This window comes from Eucalyptus grandis, chromosome 10 (genome assembly GCF_016545825.1).
Source record: "Eucalyptus grandis isolate ANBG69807.140 chromosome 10, ASM1654582v1, whole genome shotgun sequence".
Classification (NCBI taxonomy): domain Eukaryota; kingdom Viridiplantae; phylum Streptophyta; class Magnoliopsida; order Myrtales; family Myrtaceae; genus Eucalyptus; species Eucalyptus grandis.
The window spans coordinates 29,683,360-29,706,787 of record NC_052621.1 but is presented as its reverse complement, the minus strand read 5'-3'; the positions used below and the strand labels follow the sequence as shown (position 1 = coordinate 29,706,787).

General features: G+C 38.7%; 2 protein-coding genes across 2 annotated transcripts; one reads left to right on the top strand and one right to left on the bottom strand.

Moving 5' to 3' along the window:
- The first annotated feature begins 11,197 nt into the window (after window positions 1–11,197).
- Window positions 11,198–16,961, top strand: LOC104422711 (B2 protein). The gene is made up of 6 exons (XM_010035118.3): window positions 11,198–11,408; window positions 14,472–15,027; window positions 15,632–15,732; window positions 16,102–16,185; window positions 16,296–16,406; window positions 16,538–16,961. Exons 2-6 carry the CDS (start codon window positions 14,472–14,474, stop codon window positions 16,583–16,585), a joined length of 900 nt encoding a protein of 299 aa, XP_010033420.1. The 5' UTR covers window positions 11,198–11,408; the 3' UTR covers window positions 16,586–16,961.
- A 711-nt stretch (window positions 16,962–17,672) lies between these two features.
- On the bottom strand, window positions 17,673–18,728 carry LOC104423945 (MADS-box transcription factor 56). The gene has a single exon (XM_010036373.2). The coding sequence runs from the start codon at window positions 18,726–18,728 to the stop codon at window positions 17,673–17,675; it is 1,056 nt and encodes a 351-aa protein (XP_010034675.2).
- Window positions 18,729–23,428: the final 4,700 nt, after the last annotated feature.

The window sequence follows — 23,428 nt, the reverse complement described above, 5'->3', positions numbered from 1 at the left end:
CCTCGGCGGGGACGTTTCTGGGAATTCCTGGCTGGCTTGTGTCTGATACCAGAAGTTTCTGTTGATAACATAGACTTCACTTAAAAAATATTAATATCATAAATAAAAAACTCAAATTCGTACACTTATAACAAATTTACTTAAAATAAAATTTTTTAAACTAATACACTTATGATAAATTTATCATCTATTAGTTTATATCAAATTACCGATTCTGATGACATGTGTATTTAGCCTTGGTTTGTATTAATTCAATTTAATGGAAATTGATAAATGATGGATTTGTTAGAAATGTATCGGTTCAAGGTTTATTAGTTTGGAGTAAATTTATTAGAAGTATATAGTTTGGGGTTTTTGTTGATAAAAATATGTTTTTGAGTAAAATTATCATTAGAATTTTTCGTGGTATTAATCCCTTAAAAATATTATTAATGGAAAAATATATTCAAACGTGAGAGTAACAAATTTATATTTGTCATAGCTATGGACCTTTTGACACAAAACTCTTAATGCAAAATTCTCTCGATGAAGTGGGTAAATATTATAAAATCTTCATGAGAGAATATAAATAAAACTACATCTTTACACAATTGACTTAACTTTATAATTATTAAAAGATGATATTTATACTGAAAATTATGCATAAGAAATAAAATTAGTTATCTCAGAGAATAACAAAATTTAAAATATTATTCATAGTATCTAATGATATCTTTAACAATATTCTTTAATAAGAAAATTTCTGTGACAATATTTCATGTGATTCTTCCTTCATCTGTGCATGGGATGTATCCATGACAATCTAGAAGATAAAGGGTGCGTTTGGGAGTAACATTTGAAAAAGACTTTGGACACCAAAGTCCTTTGGGCTAAATATTGGATGTTTCACAAAAAATTGGCAAAATTGGAGAAAAGTGGCCATTTATAAGGTTGAAAGACCAAGGGAGGTCCTACGCTACCTTGGACTTTCAGCTTTCTCAAAAAGCCCATGTTGGTACTGTGCAATCTTTTTTTTTCCAAAAATTGTCCTCATGAACTGTTTTTTCATTTTTACCCTTATCATGTGACACTATTCATCTTCTTAGTTGAAGGTGGTCAACTTGTTTGTACCTGACTACAAGAGGTTGGCAACAGCTAGAGAGATGTTGGTGTGGTCGCAACAACCTAGGTGATTGTTGCCAAAGGATCAAGTGATCTCCGCGAGTTGTAGCGACTCAGATCTGATTCATTGCGTGACCATGGTGAGGGGCCGCCGACCCCCTACAAGTCGCGGGGCCCAAATCTAGGTCACAATGACTTAGATCTGGGTTGTGGCGACTTAGGTGACCCAAGTTTGGGTTCACAATGACCAGATTTAGGTTTGTTGTGACTTAGATCAGTCTAGTAGTAGTGAAGAATTGGTGACGTGGAGGATAAGGGAGCGGAGGGCATCCTCATGAGTGGCGAGGAGGAGGAGGAGGGAGGCATTGGTGATGCAAGGGTAGAGGGAGATGTTGAGGGCGGCAGCACTAGGGTAGCGAGCAAGGGCAGTGGGGAGGTGCTTGATGCGGAGAGGGTGGAGGAACTTGTAGTGGCGGGACTTGTCAATGTGGAAGGAGTCGCAGACGAGGGAGGACTTGTAGTTAAGTAGGTCCGATCGAGGAAGTCAAGGATTAAAGCACGATCATCTCGAATAGGAGGTCAAAGAGGTGAAGCCCTCCGGTGTCGGAATTGTTGAGCTTCTACTTCTTCATGGTCCTCAAGAAGAGAAATTGAGATGGTGGAGAAGAAAATTGAGGAGAAGATGTTGGGTGCGTTTGATTCAGCATTCCCTATGGGCTTTCAGCCTCCAAAACCCTTTTGGGAAAGTGCTAAACTGTTTGGCAATAATTTTAAAATAGCTTTTAAGTGAAAGTCAACATTGGAAATATTGAAAATCTAATGCTAATAAGGACTAGTTTGAGCTTTCAGCATTTGACTAAATGTTGAAACTTATTTTTTTCTTTCAAAATTATCCTTACTCATTCTTCAAATTTTTTATTTTTCCCTCATTATTACTTTTTTTAAATGCCAAAATAATGCTAAAAAAATTAAATATATATAAATACTAAAAATTTAAATATATTTTGGTCTTTTTTTTAAAATTATTTATATATTTGATTTTCTTAGCATATATATTTGATTTTTAGTTTTATTGTCAAAATTTATATTTAAAAAGTTGCATACATTATTTTTTTCAATTTTAAACAAATAAAAGTTAAAAAAACTCCGACAAAGGGTTTGATCCTTTTAAAATTTATATATATATATATATATATATATGTATGTATGTATGTATGTATGTATGTATGTATGTATGTATTTGATTTCTTAGCATTATTTTCAAATTTTTTTAAAAAGTCACATGCATTATTTTTTTCAAATCTTAAAAAATAAAAATTAAAAAATTTCAATGAAGGATTTTGTCTTTTTTTTTTTTAAATATATATGTATTGATTTTTAGTATTTGTCGAAGTCGAAGCAAGGGATGAAGCAAGATTCGAAGAGGAGGAAAGAGACGACAAAGGAACAGATTTGGGGAGAATTTCTTTCTGTGTATTTTTCTATATCTCGACAATGTACATCGATGAATAATTATAATACAAAGTGTACACAAAAAAAGGCAATGTAATATCATACATATCAACCTAAATCAATCTAGCTTTTAGATTGATTCTATAAAATCAAGATTGGATCAATTAGTATCCGAAGATCTTCTGCATATCTTCCAACACTCCCCCTCAAGCTGGTGGCTTGTAAATGTCAAAGACATCTAGCTTGCTTAATAGATATGCATGTTGTCTTTGACACAACGCCTTGGTAAACACATCCGCAGCTGTTCATGCAGCCCAATCCCTCTCATCTCAATTGTTCCTTCTTGAATCTTCTCTCGAGTGAAATGACAATCCACTTCTATGTGCTTAGTTCTCTCGTGCATTACAGGATTCGCTGCAAGCTTTAGGGCCGATTCGTTGTCACAGTATAACCTTGTCGGACCTTTCAATCGTACTCCAAGGTCACCGAGCAATCCTCGTATCCACACAACTTCACATGTGGTTTTTGCTATGGCCCGATATTCTGCCTCTGCTGGTGATAGAGAAACTGTTGCTTGCTTCTTGGTTTTCCATGAGAGGAGGGAATCTCCAAGCTTGATACAGAAGCCAGTTATGGACCTTCGACTCATAGGACATGTCGCATAGTCTGCATCGCAATATGCTGTCATTTCCATATTGCATTTTCTGGATAAAAGTATTTCGAGTCCTGGACATCCCTTCAAATACTTGACCACCTTCAGAGCGGCATTCATGTGAGATTCTTTCGGTTTGTGCATGAATTGACTCAGATTCTGCATCGCATATGATATATCAGGCCTGGTCATAGTCAGGTATATGAGTTTTCCAACGAGCTTCTGGTAACTCGTTGGATCTTGTAGTATAGGATCATCCTGAAATGTTCCCCCCAGCATGATCTGCTGTAGTTAGCCTGACGTTCTGTTCGATTGGAATGACAGCTGGTCTGCACCCTGATAATCCGGCCTTTGATACGATCTCCAATACAAACTTCCTCTGACTGAGAGAAATCACTTGGTGAGATCACGCGATCTCAATCCCAAGAAAATATTTTGGTGCTCCCAGATCCTTTATATGAAAAGCAGTATGCAAGTATTTTTTAAGACTCTCTACTGCAGCTTCATCGTTTCCCATGATAAGGATGTCATCTACATAAATCATCAAGTAGATAGATGACGTACTTTTGGTCCATGTAAACAAGGCATAATTGTACTTTGATTGTTTGAAGTTGGCATTGGTGAGAGCATTGGCGAATTTAGCATACCATTGTCTGGATGCCTGTTTCAGCCCATAGAGGGATTTACGGAGACGACATACTTTATCCTCCCCCTGTCTCCGTAAGCCCTGAGGAATGTCCATGTAAATTTCTTCATCCAGATCACCATGAAGAAAAGCGTTGTGGACATCCATTTGGTGTAATGACCAATCATGGATTGCTGCAACGGATAAGAATGATTGAACAAAGTGACATCCTTGGCCCGGAGAAAAAGTTTCGTTATAGTCGAAACCTTCACGTTGTGTATACCCTTTCGCCACCAATCGAGCTTTGTATCGTTCAATGGATCCATCAGCTCTATATTTTATTTTGTAGACCCACTTGCATCCTATGGACTTCCTATCTCGAGGAAGATTAACTATCTCCCATGTTTGATTATTGGCCAACGCTTGTAATTCTGCTGCCATTGCCTTTTGCCACCATGGGTCTTTGGATGCCTCATCATAACTAGATGGTTCTTTTTCATCGGATATACGATTAATGCAACATTTATGTTCCGACGAAAGTCTTTCAAATGAAACATAAGAAGACGTCGGATAGTTAATACCTGGTCCATTAAGTGAGGCACAGACATAATCTTTAGTCCATGTTGGTGGTTTCGTGGCTCTCTTCGAACGTCGTGGATGGTCCGTTGGTGGTGGAGGAGGAGATATTTCTGCAGCATTGTTTTCTGCATGATTAGCAGAATCATTCTCAATGTTGGATGAAGCACTGGGTATGCTGTCCAACGTCTTTGTCTGTGGTGACTGATCAAATGGTGGGATGACTTGCCCCGGTGATGGAGCGAGAAAGTATTCAGGAGATAGATTATCTTCAATTGGAAATTGATGTGAGCTATTGGAGATATTCGAATCCCCTGTAGTCTCCTGGAATGGAAAGACAGTTTCGTGAAATATGATGTCCCTGCTCACGAAAAATTCCCCTGTCGATGGATCCAAAATGTAATACCCTTTCTGTAGGTTAGGGTAACCCATAAAAATGCCTTTCCTTGCTCGTGGACCCATTTTATCTCGAGGTCCCACAGTTGTAGCATAACATAAACAACCGAAGACTCGTAGATGATCTATTGTTGGTTTGTTTTTTCATAAAGTAACTCAAAAGGTGACTTACTAGCTAAGATCCAAGTAGGCATACGGTTGATGAAATAGGCTGCAGTAAGGACACAATCTCCCCAATATGTTGCTGGTATGGATCCCTGAAATTCCCCAATATGTTGCTGGTATGGATCCCTGAAATTTTAAAGCGCATGCGACTTCTAGCAAGTGACGATGCTTACGTTCCACTACTCCATTCTGTTGTGGAGTATAAACACAAGAGCTTTCATGTAGAATTCCATTAACCAGGAAGAGTGATATGCATTCATGACTAAGAAACTCTTTTCCATTGTCAGTCCTTATTCGCTGGATTGACTTCCCAAACCGATTTTTAGTCAGGATAATGAATGTCTTCAAATGAGATGGAACCTGTGCTTTTGACTGCATCAAGAATATCCATGTGGCTCGAGAGTGATCATCAACAATAGTGAGTAAATATCGTGAACCGTCACGATGTGCTGTGTGATATGGCCCCCAAACATCCACATGAATTAAGGAAAGGACATTATTGGAACGTTTTGCATTGGAAGGGAAAGCTGCATGAGATTGTTTTGCTAAAGGGAAAACGTGACAGTTAGGGTATGGAAAGAAGGTACTATGTCCCATACGTGAATGCAAAAGAAAATCTTTATCATTGGCAATGATGTTACACAATGGCATTTTATTGAAAGGAATTGAACCATGATGACTTGAAGTGCTGGTCCAGAAATATAGACCTTCAGAAATATAGACCTTCAGAAATATTACCAAAGCCCATAAATTTCCCAGTCGAAAGGGCCTGAAAAAGACACGTGTCAGCATCAAAGAGTATTTGACAAGAGTTTTCTTTGCAAACTTTGGACACGGAAATGAGGTTGAATCGGAATTATGGGACATAAAGGACATTTTGCAGGATAATTTGGGGGCTTAATTGAACAGTTCCTGTCAATGTGACATGAGTAATATTTCCATTTGGAATTTCTACAGAAATGGGTTCCTCCAATTCCTTATTCCTTTTTGAAAAAAAGCTCACATCGCAAATAATATAATCACTTTCTCCTGAGTCAATTATCCATGCCCTTTTTGAAATTGAGTTTATCAGGCAGTGAGATATACCTGAGAAGCTTCCCCCTGTTTTTCCAATGTTTGCTTTCTGTAATGCCTGCATCAATTGCTGATATTGCCCATGGGTAATGGGCCGGTCATTATTTATCCCAGTAGGTCCAGTCACCTGGTAAGCTCCGTAGATATTCTCTCATTTTTCCTTTTTTTCCTGGCTTTCCATTTAATTTCCAGTAATTATCTATAGTATGATGCGGACGTTTATAGTGCTCACAGTACAATTTACCTTTCCCTTTCGAATTTTGGCTGAAATTTCGTATGGAAAAAATCTTGCCGTTGGATCCCTTGATTCCCGAATTATCTCCACCATTCGATCCAGCGAACAGATTAGCTCTTTGCGGATCGTCAGATCTTTGAGATAAATCGGAGCCGCAGATCTCCTCGAGAAATTTGTGCCGTCGGATCGCTTGATTAAATCCTGGCCGTAGTTTCCATCCCTTTTAAGGGATCGTTCAGCCATTTCGAACCCTAGCCCTTCGCGATTCTCCCGAGCTAGGGTTTTTGCCCCCAATTCTCTCCCGCGGCGTTCTCCGCGGAGGGCGAGGGCTACGGCGTCACCTCCTCGTGTCTGTTCCGGAGCCGTGAGTCGCTGGCTCTCCTCTTGGACGGCCAGCTGGAAAATCCGGCCGAGGGGTGGCACGGGGTCCATCGCTAGAATCTCGCGATCTAAAGGTCGTGTAAGATTCATTCAAAATCAAGAGAAATCGAGTGGATTTCTCCCTCTCCTTCATCGACCACCGCCCGAGTGTCTTTGGGGTCCCTCGAGCTTTTCCTTCGCGGCCTCGAGCCTGTTCCGCAGCGATGAGAGTTTGTTGTACACCGCCGTTATTGACATGTTTCCTTGTTTGAGATCCGTGAGTTCCGTGTGAGACAGAAAATTTTTGCTCGATCTAACTTTCCGTACATCTCTTTGATGTTGTCCCACATGGTTTTCGAATCTTCGGTCGGTGGGAGGCTTGCTGCGACATCTGGGGAGACACAGTTGCCGATCCAGGTGCGGATCAGGCGATTGCACTTTCTCCAGTGCCTTGCTAGCCTCTCGTCCGACGGGATTGGCACGGTTCTGTCGAGGAAACCGTCCTTATCCTTTGTCGCAAGAGCCCTCCGAAAGTCTTGTGACCACTTGCTGTAATTTTCTGGCCCGGTCAGTTGTAGACTGATGAGTCGCACTTTTGGACCGTCGGCGGTAGATACATGCAAGGGGTCCCCTGGTTCCGGTCGGCCGGTGATAGCTGCAATCGGATATGGAAAGAAATTGGGTGGAAAATTTGGGTTCGGGTAGGGATTCGTCCCTGTACCCGACCCATCGAATCCAGATCCATGCCCCATTGAAGAGACCCGGGTGAAGGTTTGTTCCCGATCCCGCTTCTCCAGACTCGCTTCTTGGTTCTGTCTTGGTGGCTGAGTTTGCCCCGCTTGCGGTTGGTAGACCTCCATCGAGCTGAACAGTGCTCTGGTAATTCATTACCCCTGGCAATGATGGATTCGGGCCTTGCCCGACGTACCATGGATAGGGTACCCATTGGTAAGGTTGGCCCGGAATGGGCTGCCCCACATTCACCTGAGCCGGGAACATCTACCATTGTTGTTGTGTCGTGGTATTTGCAGGTACCACATCGGTGTTGCGGCCTTGTGTCTCTACCGTTGGTGTGACATTGCCCGTGGGAAGGAATTCAGTCTTGACGGGAGGTAGGTTTTCCGGATTCATGGTAAGTAGATCCTCTCCGCTTCTTCTCCCTTCTTACAATAATCGATTCTCTCGTAACAAGACGTAGATCCGTCTTGCATTCAAACGAAAGCAACTGGGTGCGTGTTGGAGCTTAGAGCCGTAGCTCCGATACCATGTTAGAAGTCGAAGCAAGGGATGAAGCAAGGTTCTAAGAGGAGGAAAGAGACGACAAAGGAACAGATTTGGGGAGAATTTCTTTTCTGTGTATTTTTCTATATCTCGACAATGTACATCGATGAATAATTATAATACAAAGTGTACACAAAAAAAGGCAATGTAATATCATACATATCAACCTAAATCAATCTAGCTTTTAGATTGATTCTATAAAATCAAGATTGATCAATTAGTATCCGAAGATCTTCTCGCATATCTTCCAAAAAAAGATTATTGTCAAAATTTATTTTTAAAAAGTTGCATACATTATTTTCTTCAATTCTAAACAATTAAAAATTTAAAAATTTTGATGAAGAGTTTGGTCTTTTTTTTTTTAAGTATATATATGTATTTGATTTTTAGCATTATTTTCAAATTTATATTTAAAAAGTTGCATGCATTATTTTTTCAATTTTAAACAAATAAAATTAAAAAATTCGACGAAGGATTTGGTCTTTTTTAAAATTATATTTATGTATTTGATTTTTTTTGCATTATTGTGAAATTTATATTTAAAAAGTTGCATATATCATTTTTTTTTTCAATTTTAAGAAAGTAAAAATTAAAAAATTTCAATGAAGGGTTTGGTCTTTTTCCAAAAAAATTATATATGTATTCGATTTTTTTAGTATTATTGTCAAAATTTATATATAAAAAGTTGCATACATTATTATTTTCAATTCTAAACAAATACAATTAAAAAATAATATTAATCACCAAAAGAGCTTTTTAAATGTATTTTCTATCAAATGGCATTTCTCTCAAAGTTGCTTCTCAAATTATAGTTTACCAAACGACCTTTGCATTTACCTTAAAGTCCTTTAGGTTAAATTGTTTTGTATTTTTCTAATGGGTTTTAAAATACTGAATCAAACGCATCCGTTGTCCTTGGCGGCTGCCTAAGATCTTGCAACTTGATATGTTGGCCGCTAACCATTAATTATGAGTAACAATGGTCGCCTACCCTTCGTTAGCCAACTATTTTTTTTTTTCTTTTTTAATCACATATATATATTTTTTAAATGTAAATTTTCTAAACACTATTTTATTCAAAGGTACTTTCCAATAGACTTTCAAATTATAATTTATCAAACACAATTTACATTTTAAAAGATTTCTTTAACTTAAAGTTTTTTTGCATTTTTCCAAAACCTTTCCTCTAACCAAATGCATCCAAAGTACCCTCCATCAAAACCATCAGAAAGCTGGCGACTCTTGAAGTCCTCGGGTTAGTTTTAGAGTTTTCTAAATTAGCAAAAAGAGGGAAGAAAAAAATTAGGACGTAAAGGGGCACGCGGCACTTTTCCATTCAATCGTAATAAATAATTTTCTTCCATGGAATTAAATGGATTAGATTAGAGGGATACACCCAATTGAATGAACAACCATCTTTTTGTAAAAGTTCGATGGGAGGAGTTGGTGGATCTCTCTTGCATTCTATTGATGAAAAATTCTTCTACCTCTTCGATCATCATCCTTTTTAATTTGCCCTAATGCGGCCATTAGTTCATGATTAATGTCATGAATTTTATGTTGAATATATGTGGTTGGACCATGATGACCCAGAGGAAAAAATTGCATATTTTCACCGTTAAAACCTGAAAAGAAAGTGGATACTTCCTTTTGTTTCTAAAAAAAAAATAAACGATTTGAAAAATATTTTTCTATAAGTAATTACTTGTATATTTTATTAAAATAAATAATTAGAAGATATTTCCATCGTTCGGGAAAATAATTAAAAATAAATTGATATCGATAATAAAAATATTTTTATTGATTAATAGTTTGAGTAGTAGGAATTGGTGGATCTCTCTTGTGGTCTATTGATAAAATTTTCTTCCACTCTTTGATCATCATCCTTTTTAATTTGCCCTATTGCGGCCATTAGTTCATGATTAGTGTGATGAATTTTATGTCAAATATTACATGGTTGGATTATAATGACCTAGAGGAAAAATTGCTTATTTTCATCGTTAAAACTCAAAAAGAAAATGGATACTTGCTTTTGTTTCTCGAAATAATAAATTATTTGAAAAATATTTTTCTAAAAATGATTACTTGTATAATTTATAAAAATAAATGAAACAAATAATGTTTTCATTGATTAAATATTCGAGCAGTATAAAAAATTATTTTGAGAAGATATTTTTTAAATCATTATTTTTTTCACAAAATAAGTAATTTTTGAAATTTCGTATTTCATGCCCCTTTATTTTTTAGGTGAGGAATCTTCCCCAGGAATCTACCAGTCGGGGTGACTGTAGTTAAAGTTGTCGGTGGAGGTGCGGTCTCGGGACTGGGGACCAAAACGACATGTCGACGTCGTCGTTTTTCGCTTGCCCTTAGAAAGACTCAACGGGAATGAACCGACTTTTTGCCAACCAACTCGGGAAATAATAATTATCGCCCGTTCAAATATTTCGAAACGACAAAAAAAAAAAAGAAAAAAGAGAGAGCCTGTTTGACTAGATCGAGAAACACCTGATCCAATGTGGGACTGGAGCGGAAGGTGAATGCCGGCTGTGAGGCAGACACCACGTGAAAATGATTAATGGGGTAAATTGGTAAATAAATATATATTTTGGAAAAAATATATCATATTCCAGACGAATTATATATATCTTGTTCTATTCACATTTTTACTGATGGTTGAATCGGTGCATATGGGCATTATCAATGTAAAGATAAGTTTTGACAAATTATCAACTTCACCAATAAAAGAAGAATCAAAGGTTAATTATCATCAAATTAAAGAAAGGTTTTTCTTGTATTGCCACAACAAAGACCGCCCCAAGTCCCAAATAATAGAGACCTTGCGTTTGAATTTAATTAGACGTGCTTGATAATTTTTGAAAAAACTAATTATGCATCTCTTAACTAAATCAATTTTTCAGTGTCAAAAATTTACTTTTTGCCGTAACCGAAAGTTGGTGGCATAAATCGCCACTAATCAATAAATATGCCATAATTTGCTTTAACGCGCCACTAGCACTCAATCTATGCTTCTATTGATTGAATTTGTGCGCGTTTGAATTTGAAAAACTGGAAGTAGTTGTGCTCCAATAATTATTATTATCATCATCATCAGTAAAGCTTAAAAAAAAGAAGAAAAAAGAGAGGATAGGTGAACGCCAAACAAAACGAAACAAAAAAAAAAAAAAAAAAAAAGAATTCAAATTAATAGTAAAATAACAACAGTGGCATTTTGGGGAATACGGAGCCATAAATAACAACACACACTGAGAGAGAGAGAAGAAACCCAACCCACCTTCACTCCTCCACTCTTCTCTTCTGCCTGTCGTGTCTTTCGGGGCTCGCAAGGCACGCCCAGCCAAAAGCAGATTTCAAAGCTCTCTCTCTCTCTCCCTCCTCTCTCTCTCTCTCGCTGAGATCACCAAAATCTAGGGTTCTCTTCTCACTCCTCAAGCTCCGCCAGAGCTTGAGTGGGGGCAGCTCGAGCTCAGGTACTCGCCCCCCGCCACTTCATTCCCCCTTCCCCGGCCCCTCCCTTTTGTTTTCCTCCGTTTGGAAGGCCCGCTAAGGTCCGCGTCGGGGAGTGGGGGTCTCGCGCATTTCGCTGCTCGAGAGATTCGCGGTCGCCTCGGTCGTTCGTTTTGGGGGTCTCCGTTTCGAGCAATTTGGGGGCGTGGATCTGTGGAAAATGCTGTTCGATTGTGAGGCTTGCGCCGCGAGAAATGGGGAATTTTTTTTTTTTTTTGGTTTGGTTGCGACTGAATTGGGCAATGCTTTTGGGGAATGTGGAATGTTGAAACTTTTTTTTTTTTTTTGGGGTCGACGGGAATGCGCTAGGCGGTTTCGGTACCGATGCGAATTCGAGAGCGTTGCTGCGTTCTCTGACTTTTGCATTCTTGATGTGTTGTGCGAATTGCTTGTTCCTGCTGATTCTAAGAGCTACCACTGGTCATATTGTCGATTGTCGCTGCTGCGTCGATGACAAGCTGGGAAAAATTCGGCTTTTATTTCGGGCTTTGCCGAACCCTTAAGCATTAGTTTTCGAGCGTACAGTCGATTTACTAAAGCATATAGGTTTAGGGAGTGCTTATGTATAGGTAGCTAGAGGGAAAAATAGCTGTTTTTATTACATCTAACCTGGAAAAAAAGATATCTAGGCATTTTCTGAAGTTGTTCCGATTCAGGTTGGCAGTCTGACGAGGATTCCTAGTATTGTATAGTTATAAAGACTTCCTTTGAGATCTGGGGGGAAGTTTTAAAAGATGCTCAGAGAACTTTAAACACGGAGATAGTTTTCAAAGAATCGGTGTGGCAGTTACAAAACATTGTCCCACTGACGAAAGAAATGAAAAACCTTTTCCTGTAATATGGGTCACAAGGTGGAGCTCTTGCGCCATTGTGCTATGAAGCATCTTTAGTTTCATTATGATACTCAAGACCCTTCTATGAAAATTTGTGTCGGTGCCTTTGTAAGCTATCCCCTGCTAGTGGGATGTGTGCCTCAAATAATGCCATCTGCTCTCATTTGAGCATGGAAGATTGTATTTTATGTCTCTAAACCGCCTTACATGAGTTTCTTTTATCTCATCATTGATGTTTTTACAGAATATTTTCCTCAGACATGTTCATTTTCTTTTTGTGGGAATATGTATTGTGAGTTGCAACAATTTTTAAAGATCAACAGACAGCGCAGGCTAGAGCAATCATGCCATTATTTACTGCTTGTTAATTCCTCCAATGATTCTCATTTCTATTGCACTTATTTTGTGTGAATCTTGGTACTGAAGGCCTTTTATGTTGGTGGCATAAGGTCAAGAGCAGAGTCGGCTTTGCAGCTTTATGGACCTTCCTCTTAGATTAAATATTATCCTGCGGTAGCAGATGGCACTAGTGCAGTTTTACCTTACATCCTTTTCTATTGGGTTTCATCTCCATGTAGCCCCTCATATTTAGTGAGATGCACTGGATTGGATATATACTAAAATTGCTTGCATTTTTGGTGTTCGTCGGCCTTCATCTGACTGTACTTGACTTTGCTTCTGAGCAAGGATGTCAAAGCACAAATCGAATTTGTTTTGCAATAAGTTACTGATGTGTCAAGTGATATGTCAATTGAAGCGGTACTTTCTTTAAGAATGACGATGATGATGTTGCCATATTTGTTGATGTATTAACTTTTATATTTAAAGAATTTGATTGTAAATAACCTAAGTAGGTGGATGGTACAACGCCCTTTAACATGCCCAAAGACATATTAGAGTTAGTAAGCAGGACAATTGAAATTTTGACATAAGGTCCTTGGCATATCAAAATTTGTCTGGGCATATCATTTTTAGTATTAAGTCTGAAACCAACAGTAGACATACCATGTGTACGATGCCGCAAAGCTAGGAATAAAATCAGTATCATGAAGCTTGGAGTTCCTTGTTTTCCAAACATGATGTAAAAGTGCATTCTAGGCTAACATATATGTAAAAGAAGGAAGAGTTTTGCCATTACAATGCTGAATTCCCTAGATAAGTAGAAACGCCAATCTTCAACAACCCTATCAATCATGCACAATCAAGGACCTACTTTCAGACTTCAACAGCAAAAGGGCACTCAAAGAAGATATAATTTGGATTAGCTCAGAATAGACAAACAGTAGAGGGTGGCATCCATTTCACCAATTTCTCCTTGATAGCAAGTCTATTTGTTATCCCGAGCCAAGTAATAAAGCAATGTTTAGGCAAGGTCTGAAGGATATTATTGCTATAGCAAGTCTGTTTGTTGTACCAAGCCTCATAATAAAGCAACGTTTAGGCAAGCTATGAAGGATATAATTGCTTTTGCAAATTTTTTGCTTTTCCTAAATTGGGAATTCAGTTGGAAACATGATAACTGAAAATTCATTGATGAAGATGTAAGCAGGTTCTTTCTTCAAATTAGCGGGATGATTCTCAAGTTCTGCTCATTGTTGAATATAGAAGTATTAACTGTTCAACAAGTCAGCTTATTTGTTGAAGAATAATTTTTCATGGTTGATGGGCTTTGGATATGATTCAAAATCTTAGTCTTATAAAATGTACTTTGCCCTTAAACTCGCTTGTTGCTTCCAGTTCTTTAAGGGAAAGCTGAGTGATGTGATTGGCCAGCATTGTTTTGCAGAATGTGATTCCTTAAAGTACAAAAGCCTTTTCGGAATTATTAAACTTGTCCTCATACAATCTGCGATTAAAATTAGAAAGGAACTAATTATCCGTTGTCTTGAATATTTATAAATCTCTAGTCATACAAGTTCTTTTGTTTGATAAATAACCTTGCTTGATTTTCTGTTTTTGCATGTTAAAATTTGACATTTGGTCTTCATGGTTATTTGTGTGATTCTCCTTAATGCTTGGTTGTTGTAGCATAATGATTTTGTTTTGCTATCCGCACCATGCTTTTACCAAGTAGGAGTCACCCCTTCATCCCTTTACTTTAACCGTCTAAATAAAGTAGCATATCTTTTCCTTATTTTCCTGATACTGCATTAATCTAAAGTGTAACGCATGTTATCTCTTTACGTTTGCAAGATGGAAAACATGCATAGCTTTTGGCAGTTGGGTGATGAGCTACGTGGACAATCAAGAGTCTCGGAAGATCACAAGTGGCTAATGGTTGCTTCCAAATTGGCTGAGCAGACGATGTGTAAGAGTGAACGCATGAATAACGCCGACATTTTGAAGGGTCCAGCAGAAATTAGGCCGAGGGATAAGATCAGTTACCAGGAAGACAACAAATTTGAGAGCTTCAACTTTAATATGTTGAACATGGAGTCAAAGATGACAGAAAATGTGAGCAAAAGTTGCTTCAGGAACAGTATTTATGAGACAAATGCAGTGTGCCAGAAAAGCAATCTGAACAGTATTGGAAGCATGGCTTCGAACAAGTATAGCAGTAATCACTTTAACAAGGACGCTTCTGCCTCTGCTGCCAACAGTGAGAATTGCAGTGCAAACAATGCAGTAGACAAAAGGTTCAAGACTCTTCCTGCATCAGAAACTCTCCCTCGAAATGAAGTGCTTGGAGGATACATCTTTGTGTGTAACAATGACACTATGCAGGAGGACCTCAAGCGTCAGCTTTTTGGTACAAATTTTTCTTCTCTCCTGATTATTCTCTAAAGCTTGGAATTTGCATTAGCTGAGGTGGTGGAAAGCCTTTTTTCTCTTGCTTTCAATTGTTAGTTTTGTACCGAGCGTAATACAGCAATTCAAATGACTTATTTTTTTGAACAAGTAACTCTATTTTGGGGGCAGTTTGTGTGAAGTAAAGTAGGAAGGAAAGGAAATTAAATTTGGAGGCTGGCTAGTTGGGTGGTGAATTTAGTGCTTGTCTAGACCCTAAAGATCTTGAATTGAGAAATGCCTGGCAATATGGGACTCACCAGACCTTACTGTTGCAAGTAACAATGTTTATTTTGGGGAATTGTAGTCAAATGTCCTCACGTGACTTGGAAGCCCTAGCTGACAGGTACTAGTTGCACACCGCAGTTTCTGAATCAGTTAGGATTGGCATTTGGGTGTCTTGGACTCTAGGCTCTTTGAAGGCTCGATGTGTCTTCTGAGAGTTACAATTTCTTATGGGACATTATAATTACGTGCATGAAGTTTGAACTCGATTATCTGTTACACCAATTGACCTTTTACTTGAGAAAACAAGTTTAACTGCCGGTTATGTTTTCATCTTGCAGGTTTACCACCAAGATACAGAGATTCTGTGCGGGCAATTACGCCAGGCCTACCTCTGTTTCTCTATAATTATACTACTCATCAGTTGCATGGTATTTTTGAGGTTCGTGGGATGGCCTTCTGTGCAAATTTATTCTTGTTTTATGAATGTCACTGTCTCTGCTTTCTTGGATGGCCAATAATTTGAATCCTGAATGATCTTGGTTGTTTTGTTGAGCTGCACCTTTCCAGTTAAAATAGTAGAAGATAAATATTAGTGTTGGAGGTGAATGTCACTGGTTTTGCAGTGCCTGGGATGTTTATTTTTCTGTTGTACATGGGACACTTGCTGGTTTTGTGGGCATTACCGTTGTCTCTAATATTAATGAGAAGTCTTATTCTTCAAAATTGCAGTCTTTGGTGGGGTAAAGGTTGATAATATAGATCATCCTCACCGTTGCATTTTTAATGCTTGTTCCCTTCTAATCGACAGGCATCAAGCTTTGGAGGTTCTAATATCGACCCCACTGCATGGGAGGATAAGAAATGTAAAGGTGAATCGAGGTTTCCTGCTCAGGTCGGACTTACACTACCCATTTGCATACTCATTTGCTTCTCATCTTAGGAAGATAGCTGCTTTCGCTGCAGCATCTCATTCTCTCTTTTCTTGCTGCTCGAATTCAACAGGTGAGGATTCGCATTAGGAAACTCTGCAAAGCATTGGAGGAAGATTCATTTAGGCCAGTCCTGCATCACTATGATGGTCCCAAGTTTCGTCTTGAGCTCTCAGTTCCGGAGGTATGCATTGTTTCTGTGATCTCGAATGTCCTTTTGCACATACTAGTAGTCATTAATTAGCTAGTTCTTGGCTATGGTTCTGTATGCAAGCAAACTGATAATTTATCATCATTGGATGGTTTTTTCTGCAGACCCTCAACTTACTAGACCTGTGCGAACAGGCGGGATCTGCATCATGAGCATGGTAAACAAAAAGGGAAAAAAAAAAAAAAATGGAAGCGTGGGCGTTTCTATGGTGCGTGAAAGCTGTGTGTGGGTGTGTGCGAGCGTGTGTGGGCTTTTGACCAAATTTTCCAAAGAGCGTAAGCTTGGAAAGTGAGAGTGTATGGATGGTGTCAAGTACTAGGTAATGGCGCGTGCGCCAACCTAATAAGGAACCTCCGTCGCTTGAAGACTACTCCGTGAGAGTGTTATGCTTATCTTTGTTCTGTTGTAAGACAATATACCCTTCGAGATGTAAAAACCCATGATGGTGGCTTTCTAATATCCCTTGAAAGCCTTACATATCTATCTATATGTTTCTGAATTTGGGGTTCTGAAGCAATTCGTCTGACAGATGTCCTGTTGCCAATTCCTCAATTCTGTGCTTGTACTTGTGGAAGATTTTTGGTATTTGGTGCGGAAAAAGGATATAAGAAACGAAAGAGAAAGAAACAGAGATTACCGGGGTACTTGATTTTAACTCAATATCTGTCATAGACTCCAGTGGCTATCCTTCTTTCCCCTAAATGGTTGCCAAATAATTATTCGCTTTAAGAGCGACACAGAACAGATAATTTTACCGCATCCACCGTTGCTACCGCTCGAGTATTTTGGACGCATGAAGAATTCTGGTGCGACGAGGAAGACATCGAATGCTGTTTCTTAAAAATGAATAAATAAATAAGGTTTAGTGATTTTTCAATAAAGCACGACTTCCTCAAATCCTGGCGCGGATTCTTGTGGTCAAACGGCAAATAGGGAAATTTGATTTTTTGTTTTTTGTTTCTTTTCCCATCTTTTTGGAAGTAAGACCGATCCTAAAAGAAATGACAGCACTACTTGCCCATCTGATCAAATTTAATCTTTGAAAGAACTATTAGAGTAACTGTGCACCACTAGTCACTGTTAAGTTATTCTGGCCTCCGCTAATCCGACCACTAATAGTAACAACCTTAGCGATCGACACATCAACACATAGAAATCCAACCGTCTAGTAGAAGAAAGTTAAAATCACGCAATAATGCTTAAAAAAACTGACTCCCTATGCTCTTCTTCCTTAAAGGATCAGCGATATTCATGAAACTGCGTGGAAGCCTGCTTCATCTGGGTCGGGATTGGATCGCCCCGCATCACTGAGAGGGGCACGGGTGGCGGGGCTGGCTGGACCAACTGCGTGTTGTTGTAGCACGCCGCAGAGCTCGAGGCAGTGCCTCCCAGCGACGTGTTCCCTTTGATGGGGCCGTATGCCGACATCTCGGAGAGCATCATCCCTTCCAGGGTGGCAAACTGGTAGTTCTGCATTGTGGGAAAGCTGACCGAGTGGTGGAAGTTGTTGACGAGTGTAGTACCGCTGCAGCCGCTCGGCACGGGCGGGATGTGGTTCAGATATTGGTTCTTCTGCGCCCACCACTCACTCGGCATCGGGATTGAAGAATTGAGACAGTCTGGTTCGAACAGGGGTTGTTGCTGCTGCTGCTGCATCATATGATATGGCAAGTCAAGATGTGGTTTTACATCAGTTGGTGACTGCTTCATTGGGACAGGCATAATATGGTCCTGAAACATGCCCTGCATGTGATGAGGATGATAGACATGATCGTTCGCATGTATGTGATGATCGTACACATGGCTGGATGATCTCCTCATTGCGTCCTCCTTCATCACGGCCAGCCTCGCCTTGGCCACCTCCAGCTTGTGCCCTAGAGAGCCCAAGAGCCTCCTCAGGTCCTCCTCGGAGAAGCCCTCGATCAGCGCCTCCGAGACCGGGTACTTGGCCTCCCAGTTCGCTAGCCGTGCCTTGGCGAGCTCGGCATCGACCTTCCTCTTCCGGTTAGCAAAAAACTCAGGGAGCCCAATCGTCCTCTTGGCACGGCGGTCGGCGCCTTCACTCCTGTACCGCTCAATGACAAGCTTGACCTTCTCCGGACTCGCAGGCCATACCTCAGGCTCGGTGGTGGCGGTGGACCCCGCCGGGCCGTAGATGACCATGCACGTGTCGACGCCGCACAAGGTGGTGAACTCTTGGGCCTTCTTCATCAAGCCCTTCTTTCTCTTCTCGTAGGTGATCCTTCGCGCTTTCTCTTTGGGGATCAGCTCTAAAGCCAATTTGCCACGACCCATGTCGGAGAATCTTCGATTTTTCTTGAATTCTACCTTCTTTCCGTGTGTAAATTTTACAACAAAATAGAAACAAACAGCATTAACCAAAATTGGAAAAAAAAAAAAAAAGTGCATGCCCACAACTAAAGACGCAAGAAACTATTATATTTGGGGCAAGAGTTCTTGCTATCATAGAGAGAAAAAAAAAGTTGATATTCACAACTAATCATCATGTCAAATTTATCAATGAAAAACAGACAACGATGGTGAGAAGGAAACTCAGCGGCACATTAATGGACAGTCGACCTCTCTTTTATGGAGAAGAGAAAGAGGGAAAAAGGGAATGATTAAGAAGAGTATAATTACCGTTTACAAATCCTAACCAAGACACACAACAATCATTTAATTAAGTGCCATAAACGGATTAAGAAGCAAAGGAAGCACTAAAGAAACAGCTGCTGCTGTCGCTATAGAATTCACCGAAGAAGGAACTTACCTTCTTTTTCGATGGCTTCGTCAACGTTCTTGAGAGTTATTTCCAGAATTTCTCTATATCCTAATTAACTTTTATAGAGTAGAGAGAGGGGTGACGAAGTAACCAGTCCACACTTTTTAGGAAATTAAAGATTTAATTGTTTATTGGTATCATCTTGGATCTCATAGGATGCCAAGTTATTACATATCTTGATAAGGTAATAACGGATCTTGACTTTTTTAGATATTCTTGATATTGGAAATAATCGCTAGGTTGCTCGCCGAGGGCTTATTTTTTTCCGTTGATCCTAAATTTTCTCCATTTCAATGTAACATATAACCACTGGGATTCGCCCTAGTGGCTACCCTTCCAACATGAAAGGGGGAGGTGAGGGGTTCAAATCCTCACCTTCTCAGGGGGGATGGGGGTGGGGACGCGTAAGTTTCAAGAGTGGGTTTCGACTCCCACGCCATACAAGAGGTAGGGCAAAAGCAAAAGTCTGAGAGTGAGTGTAAAGTAGGAATAGAGTAGGACTGATAAAAAAAAAAGAGTAACATATGATTTGATTGTGGTAATTCGTGCCCTAATTATGATGAAACGAGTCTTAATGCCTTCAAGAAGTGCTTGACTTTGGTAATTGATGAGGCCTATTAATTGAGAACTTTAGTTAATGAGTCTTGAGCCATTCTTGTTTATGCATTGACTATTCTTATCTATTCTTTCTTTTTGCCATATTTATCTTGGCTATTCATAGTCAGTGGCTATGTATGTATATGCATTAAGATAGAGAAAATTCTTTGAAGAGCCGAGGGTAACTTTTTAGGGACATGCAATTTCGTTATTTGATTTTTCATGCCGAGTAAGAGATAATAACAAATATAAATGATGAACGTATTTCTAAACTAATTAATTAGGTAAAATTTTCAAGGTAGTTAATAATATAGCTAAACGTAGTGCTTAATCAAAAATCCTTCGCGTTGCATGGGTTATACGACTAATTAAAATAAATATGTTGAGAACATAAAAAATCTTTATGAAATAGAAAATTCTCTCAAACCCGTATCTTTACAAATAATCGTCTGCTTTAGATTTTTCCTTAGAACATTTAAATTCACCGTGATGTTGGGAAATCGAACTGAATTCTACACTAACACAGTTTCAATATAAAGACGCTAATCAATCAAATCATCGACGGGTAATGGACCAGATTGGCCCACCATAAAGCAACTAAGACAAATCACAAATAATTCTGCACCGTGATTATTATAAGCATTTATATGCTGGTATGATTATAACTTATCAAGAATATGTATTTGTAGATGGACGTCAATGGAAAAAGTACGACATTACAAATCGACCCAGGACTGCGAGGCAGAGAGAGTTCAAATTTCTTTCCAAGAAAAAAGAGATTGCAAATTTGTCAAAAATACATCTATTATTAATTTCAACAGATTATTCGCTACTTGATTTTTTGTGCAGTGAGATTATGAATAAAGTATTGAGCGAGAAAGGATAAACAGATAAATTGGTGGTGGCGTGGACTATTCTAACCCGTGTGGAAAGTCCTTTTTTATCATGGATTTTTCAGGGAGTTTTCATTTCGTATCCAAACCACGTGTTATTATTGTTTTCATTCCCATCATTCATCTTAATGTAAAAATTTACAATATGGATTCAAAAATCTTATTCAATGCCAAAAGGGGAAATTGTCCAATCAATCCTAATCTTATTATAGGGATGCCAATTTAGTTTCAAACTCTCCAATTTTGTCAATTTAGCGCTAACCTTTTGCATGGAATTCCGATGTAGTCCATCGACCAATTTTTGCTGGAAACAGTTGACTTGGTGATAGCATATATGCTATACATGACCTCATTATCCTTGGTTCAAAGTATAGATCCCAACATTGGTTTCAGAGCCATGGTTTCATTTGTAACTTGGTTAGCTCTACATGCTTAGATGGTGAATCCAATGTTGAGAAGACCTTCTCATCATCATGACTGATCTTGAAACACTCAACGCACTGGTTACTCTTACCCCATCTCCATCCTCCTCATCTCTTTCAGATTTTTGTGTTTCAAATGCTTTTAAAATTGATTATCTTTATGATGTCTCTCTCTGCAATAACATAAAGATTTCTAAAACTAAGCTTCCTCTTAGAAATCCATATTCTACTTTTGTTAAACCCTCTTCATCATTTTCTCCTATTTGTTCTATTTGACATCTTATCCGCCAAACTCCCAAAGAAGTGAAAGAATACGTGTAGTCCTCTAAGTTTGATTAGCATCTTATTTTAGCCACTGAAAATGAGTACTTTGTTACTCTCTAGATCCCTCTGGGATTTCCTAAACAGTGGATCTAATAGGGATACTCTCATATTCACTATGGAGTTGTATGACTCGCACTCGCTTTCCATGGCCGAAAATGTTTGTCAGTTGTGTCCAGGATGGTCCTATTGGACACTCAGTCCCTAGAATACTAGCATGCTTTATTGGCACTGTCCAGAATATTTAGAATGCTGGGACAATCTTTGTAACCCCGTATCCAAACTTCAATATTGCTCTTTCATATCCTTAGTTGCTTTCCTTCTTGAAGGTTCAAATTCAGCTTACCGGAGCACCCTTGACTACCGATTCCATTGACGCAACTCTACATTACCAAATGGTCTATTGAGTGCGGAACCATGTCCTTGATCTTAATTTCTAGAACGAAAATGAAGATGCCTTATTTGTCTCTATGCAAAATGATTAGGCTTCATGCATCCATGTTCCTAGGCAGATCCCCAAAGAAAAGTTGGCCAAGCTTCTCCCAGAGACTTAGATCACTAACTATGAAAAGCTACATCAAAACAATAAGCCTCTTCAATCTTCAGATTCTAAATTTGTAAGGAAAAAGGATGGCACTGTTGCCATCAAATTTGGCAAAGAAAAGGAAGAAAGTCCCTCCATCGTCCAAACCTTGTTTATGATCAAGCCTTGCATTCCAGAATCGATCCCTGAGCCAGATCCAAAAAAGCTTGTCAAATACTTCCAGAGTAATGGAAATCCTGTCCATTATTACAAAGATCGTTATGGCCATTATTTTTGGGATGCTTTCTAAGTGTTTCTATTGTATAAATTCTCCTAATGAAGTGGACCCAACTGCAAAGCCCAAAAAAGGCTAAAGATGGTTTACACCATAAGTATTTGAATGGAGATTTCTTTATTGATACTCTCGATGAATGTTATAAATTCCAATTCATGATTTCCTATGCCCCACATCCATCACTTGTACATGCATAATCACCACAATTATCTCTAGCCTCACTGCCCACACCTCCTTCTTCACCTCCTTATAAAAAACCTGTTGTTTCCCCTTTTTATAAGCCAATCCTTAAATGGGCAAAAAATAATTTATATCCACTTGAAACTCCAGGTGAACCATTACCCAATCAAGAAAAAAGCATAGACCGTCAATGGTTTCTTAAAGTTAAAGTATGTGTGGATAAATTTTGTTGAGAAGATTTCTTGTGTTGAGATGTCTCAATTCAAGTTTATCTAGTGCTATTTACTTCGCCGTGGAATGTCCTAGCAATTCATTGTAATATGGTGATACTGACAACAAATTTAAATGAACTCATTAGTCCAACGGGAAAAATGAAAATATAAAACAGCAGCAAAAAAAAAAAAAAAAAAAAAAAAAAAAACAATGAACACAACAGTCCAACAACACACCAAGTTAAAATGCACTGTAATATAGGCCAAAGAAAAAAGCATAGAATGTCAATGGTTTCTGTCAAAGCTTGAGCTCTGTACACAACAAAATATAGAATATCCGACTTAAATGAAACCAAATATAGCTTATAGTACCAAAAAGCATCATCATTAATTCATCATTGAACTCTTGAGTTAATTGAACATCAATATTTCCATTACAGAAAGAGATAAGAAAATATGAGTTTATAACTTTAATATGTGTGCATATAATGCGCACAACATTACAAGAAAGAGAAGAAACAATTGAATTTACAAAACAACCTCCCATTATCATATGCAGTTATCACATCCCATCCTCTACTTCGACCAATCTAAAGCACCCAATAAAAGTTGAAAGACTTCACTACTGAGCTAATGAATTGATGCGATTATAGTTCTTTTGATTCCATCTCTTTGGTCAAAGATGGCTATTCTACTCATGACATAATAGGATGTTGCGCCATTGAGTCAACTGTTGGTTTTGTCGAGGAAGAGAAGCTCCAAGCAAGTGA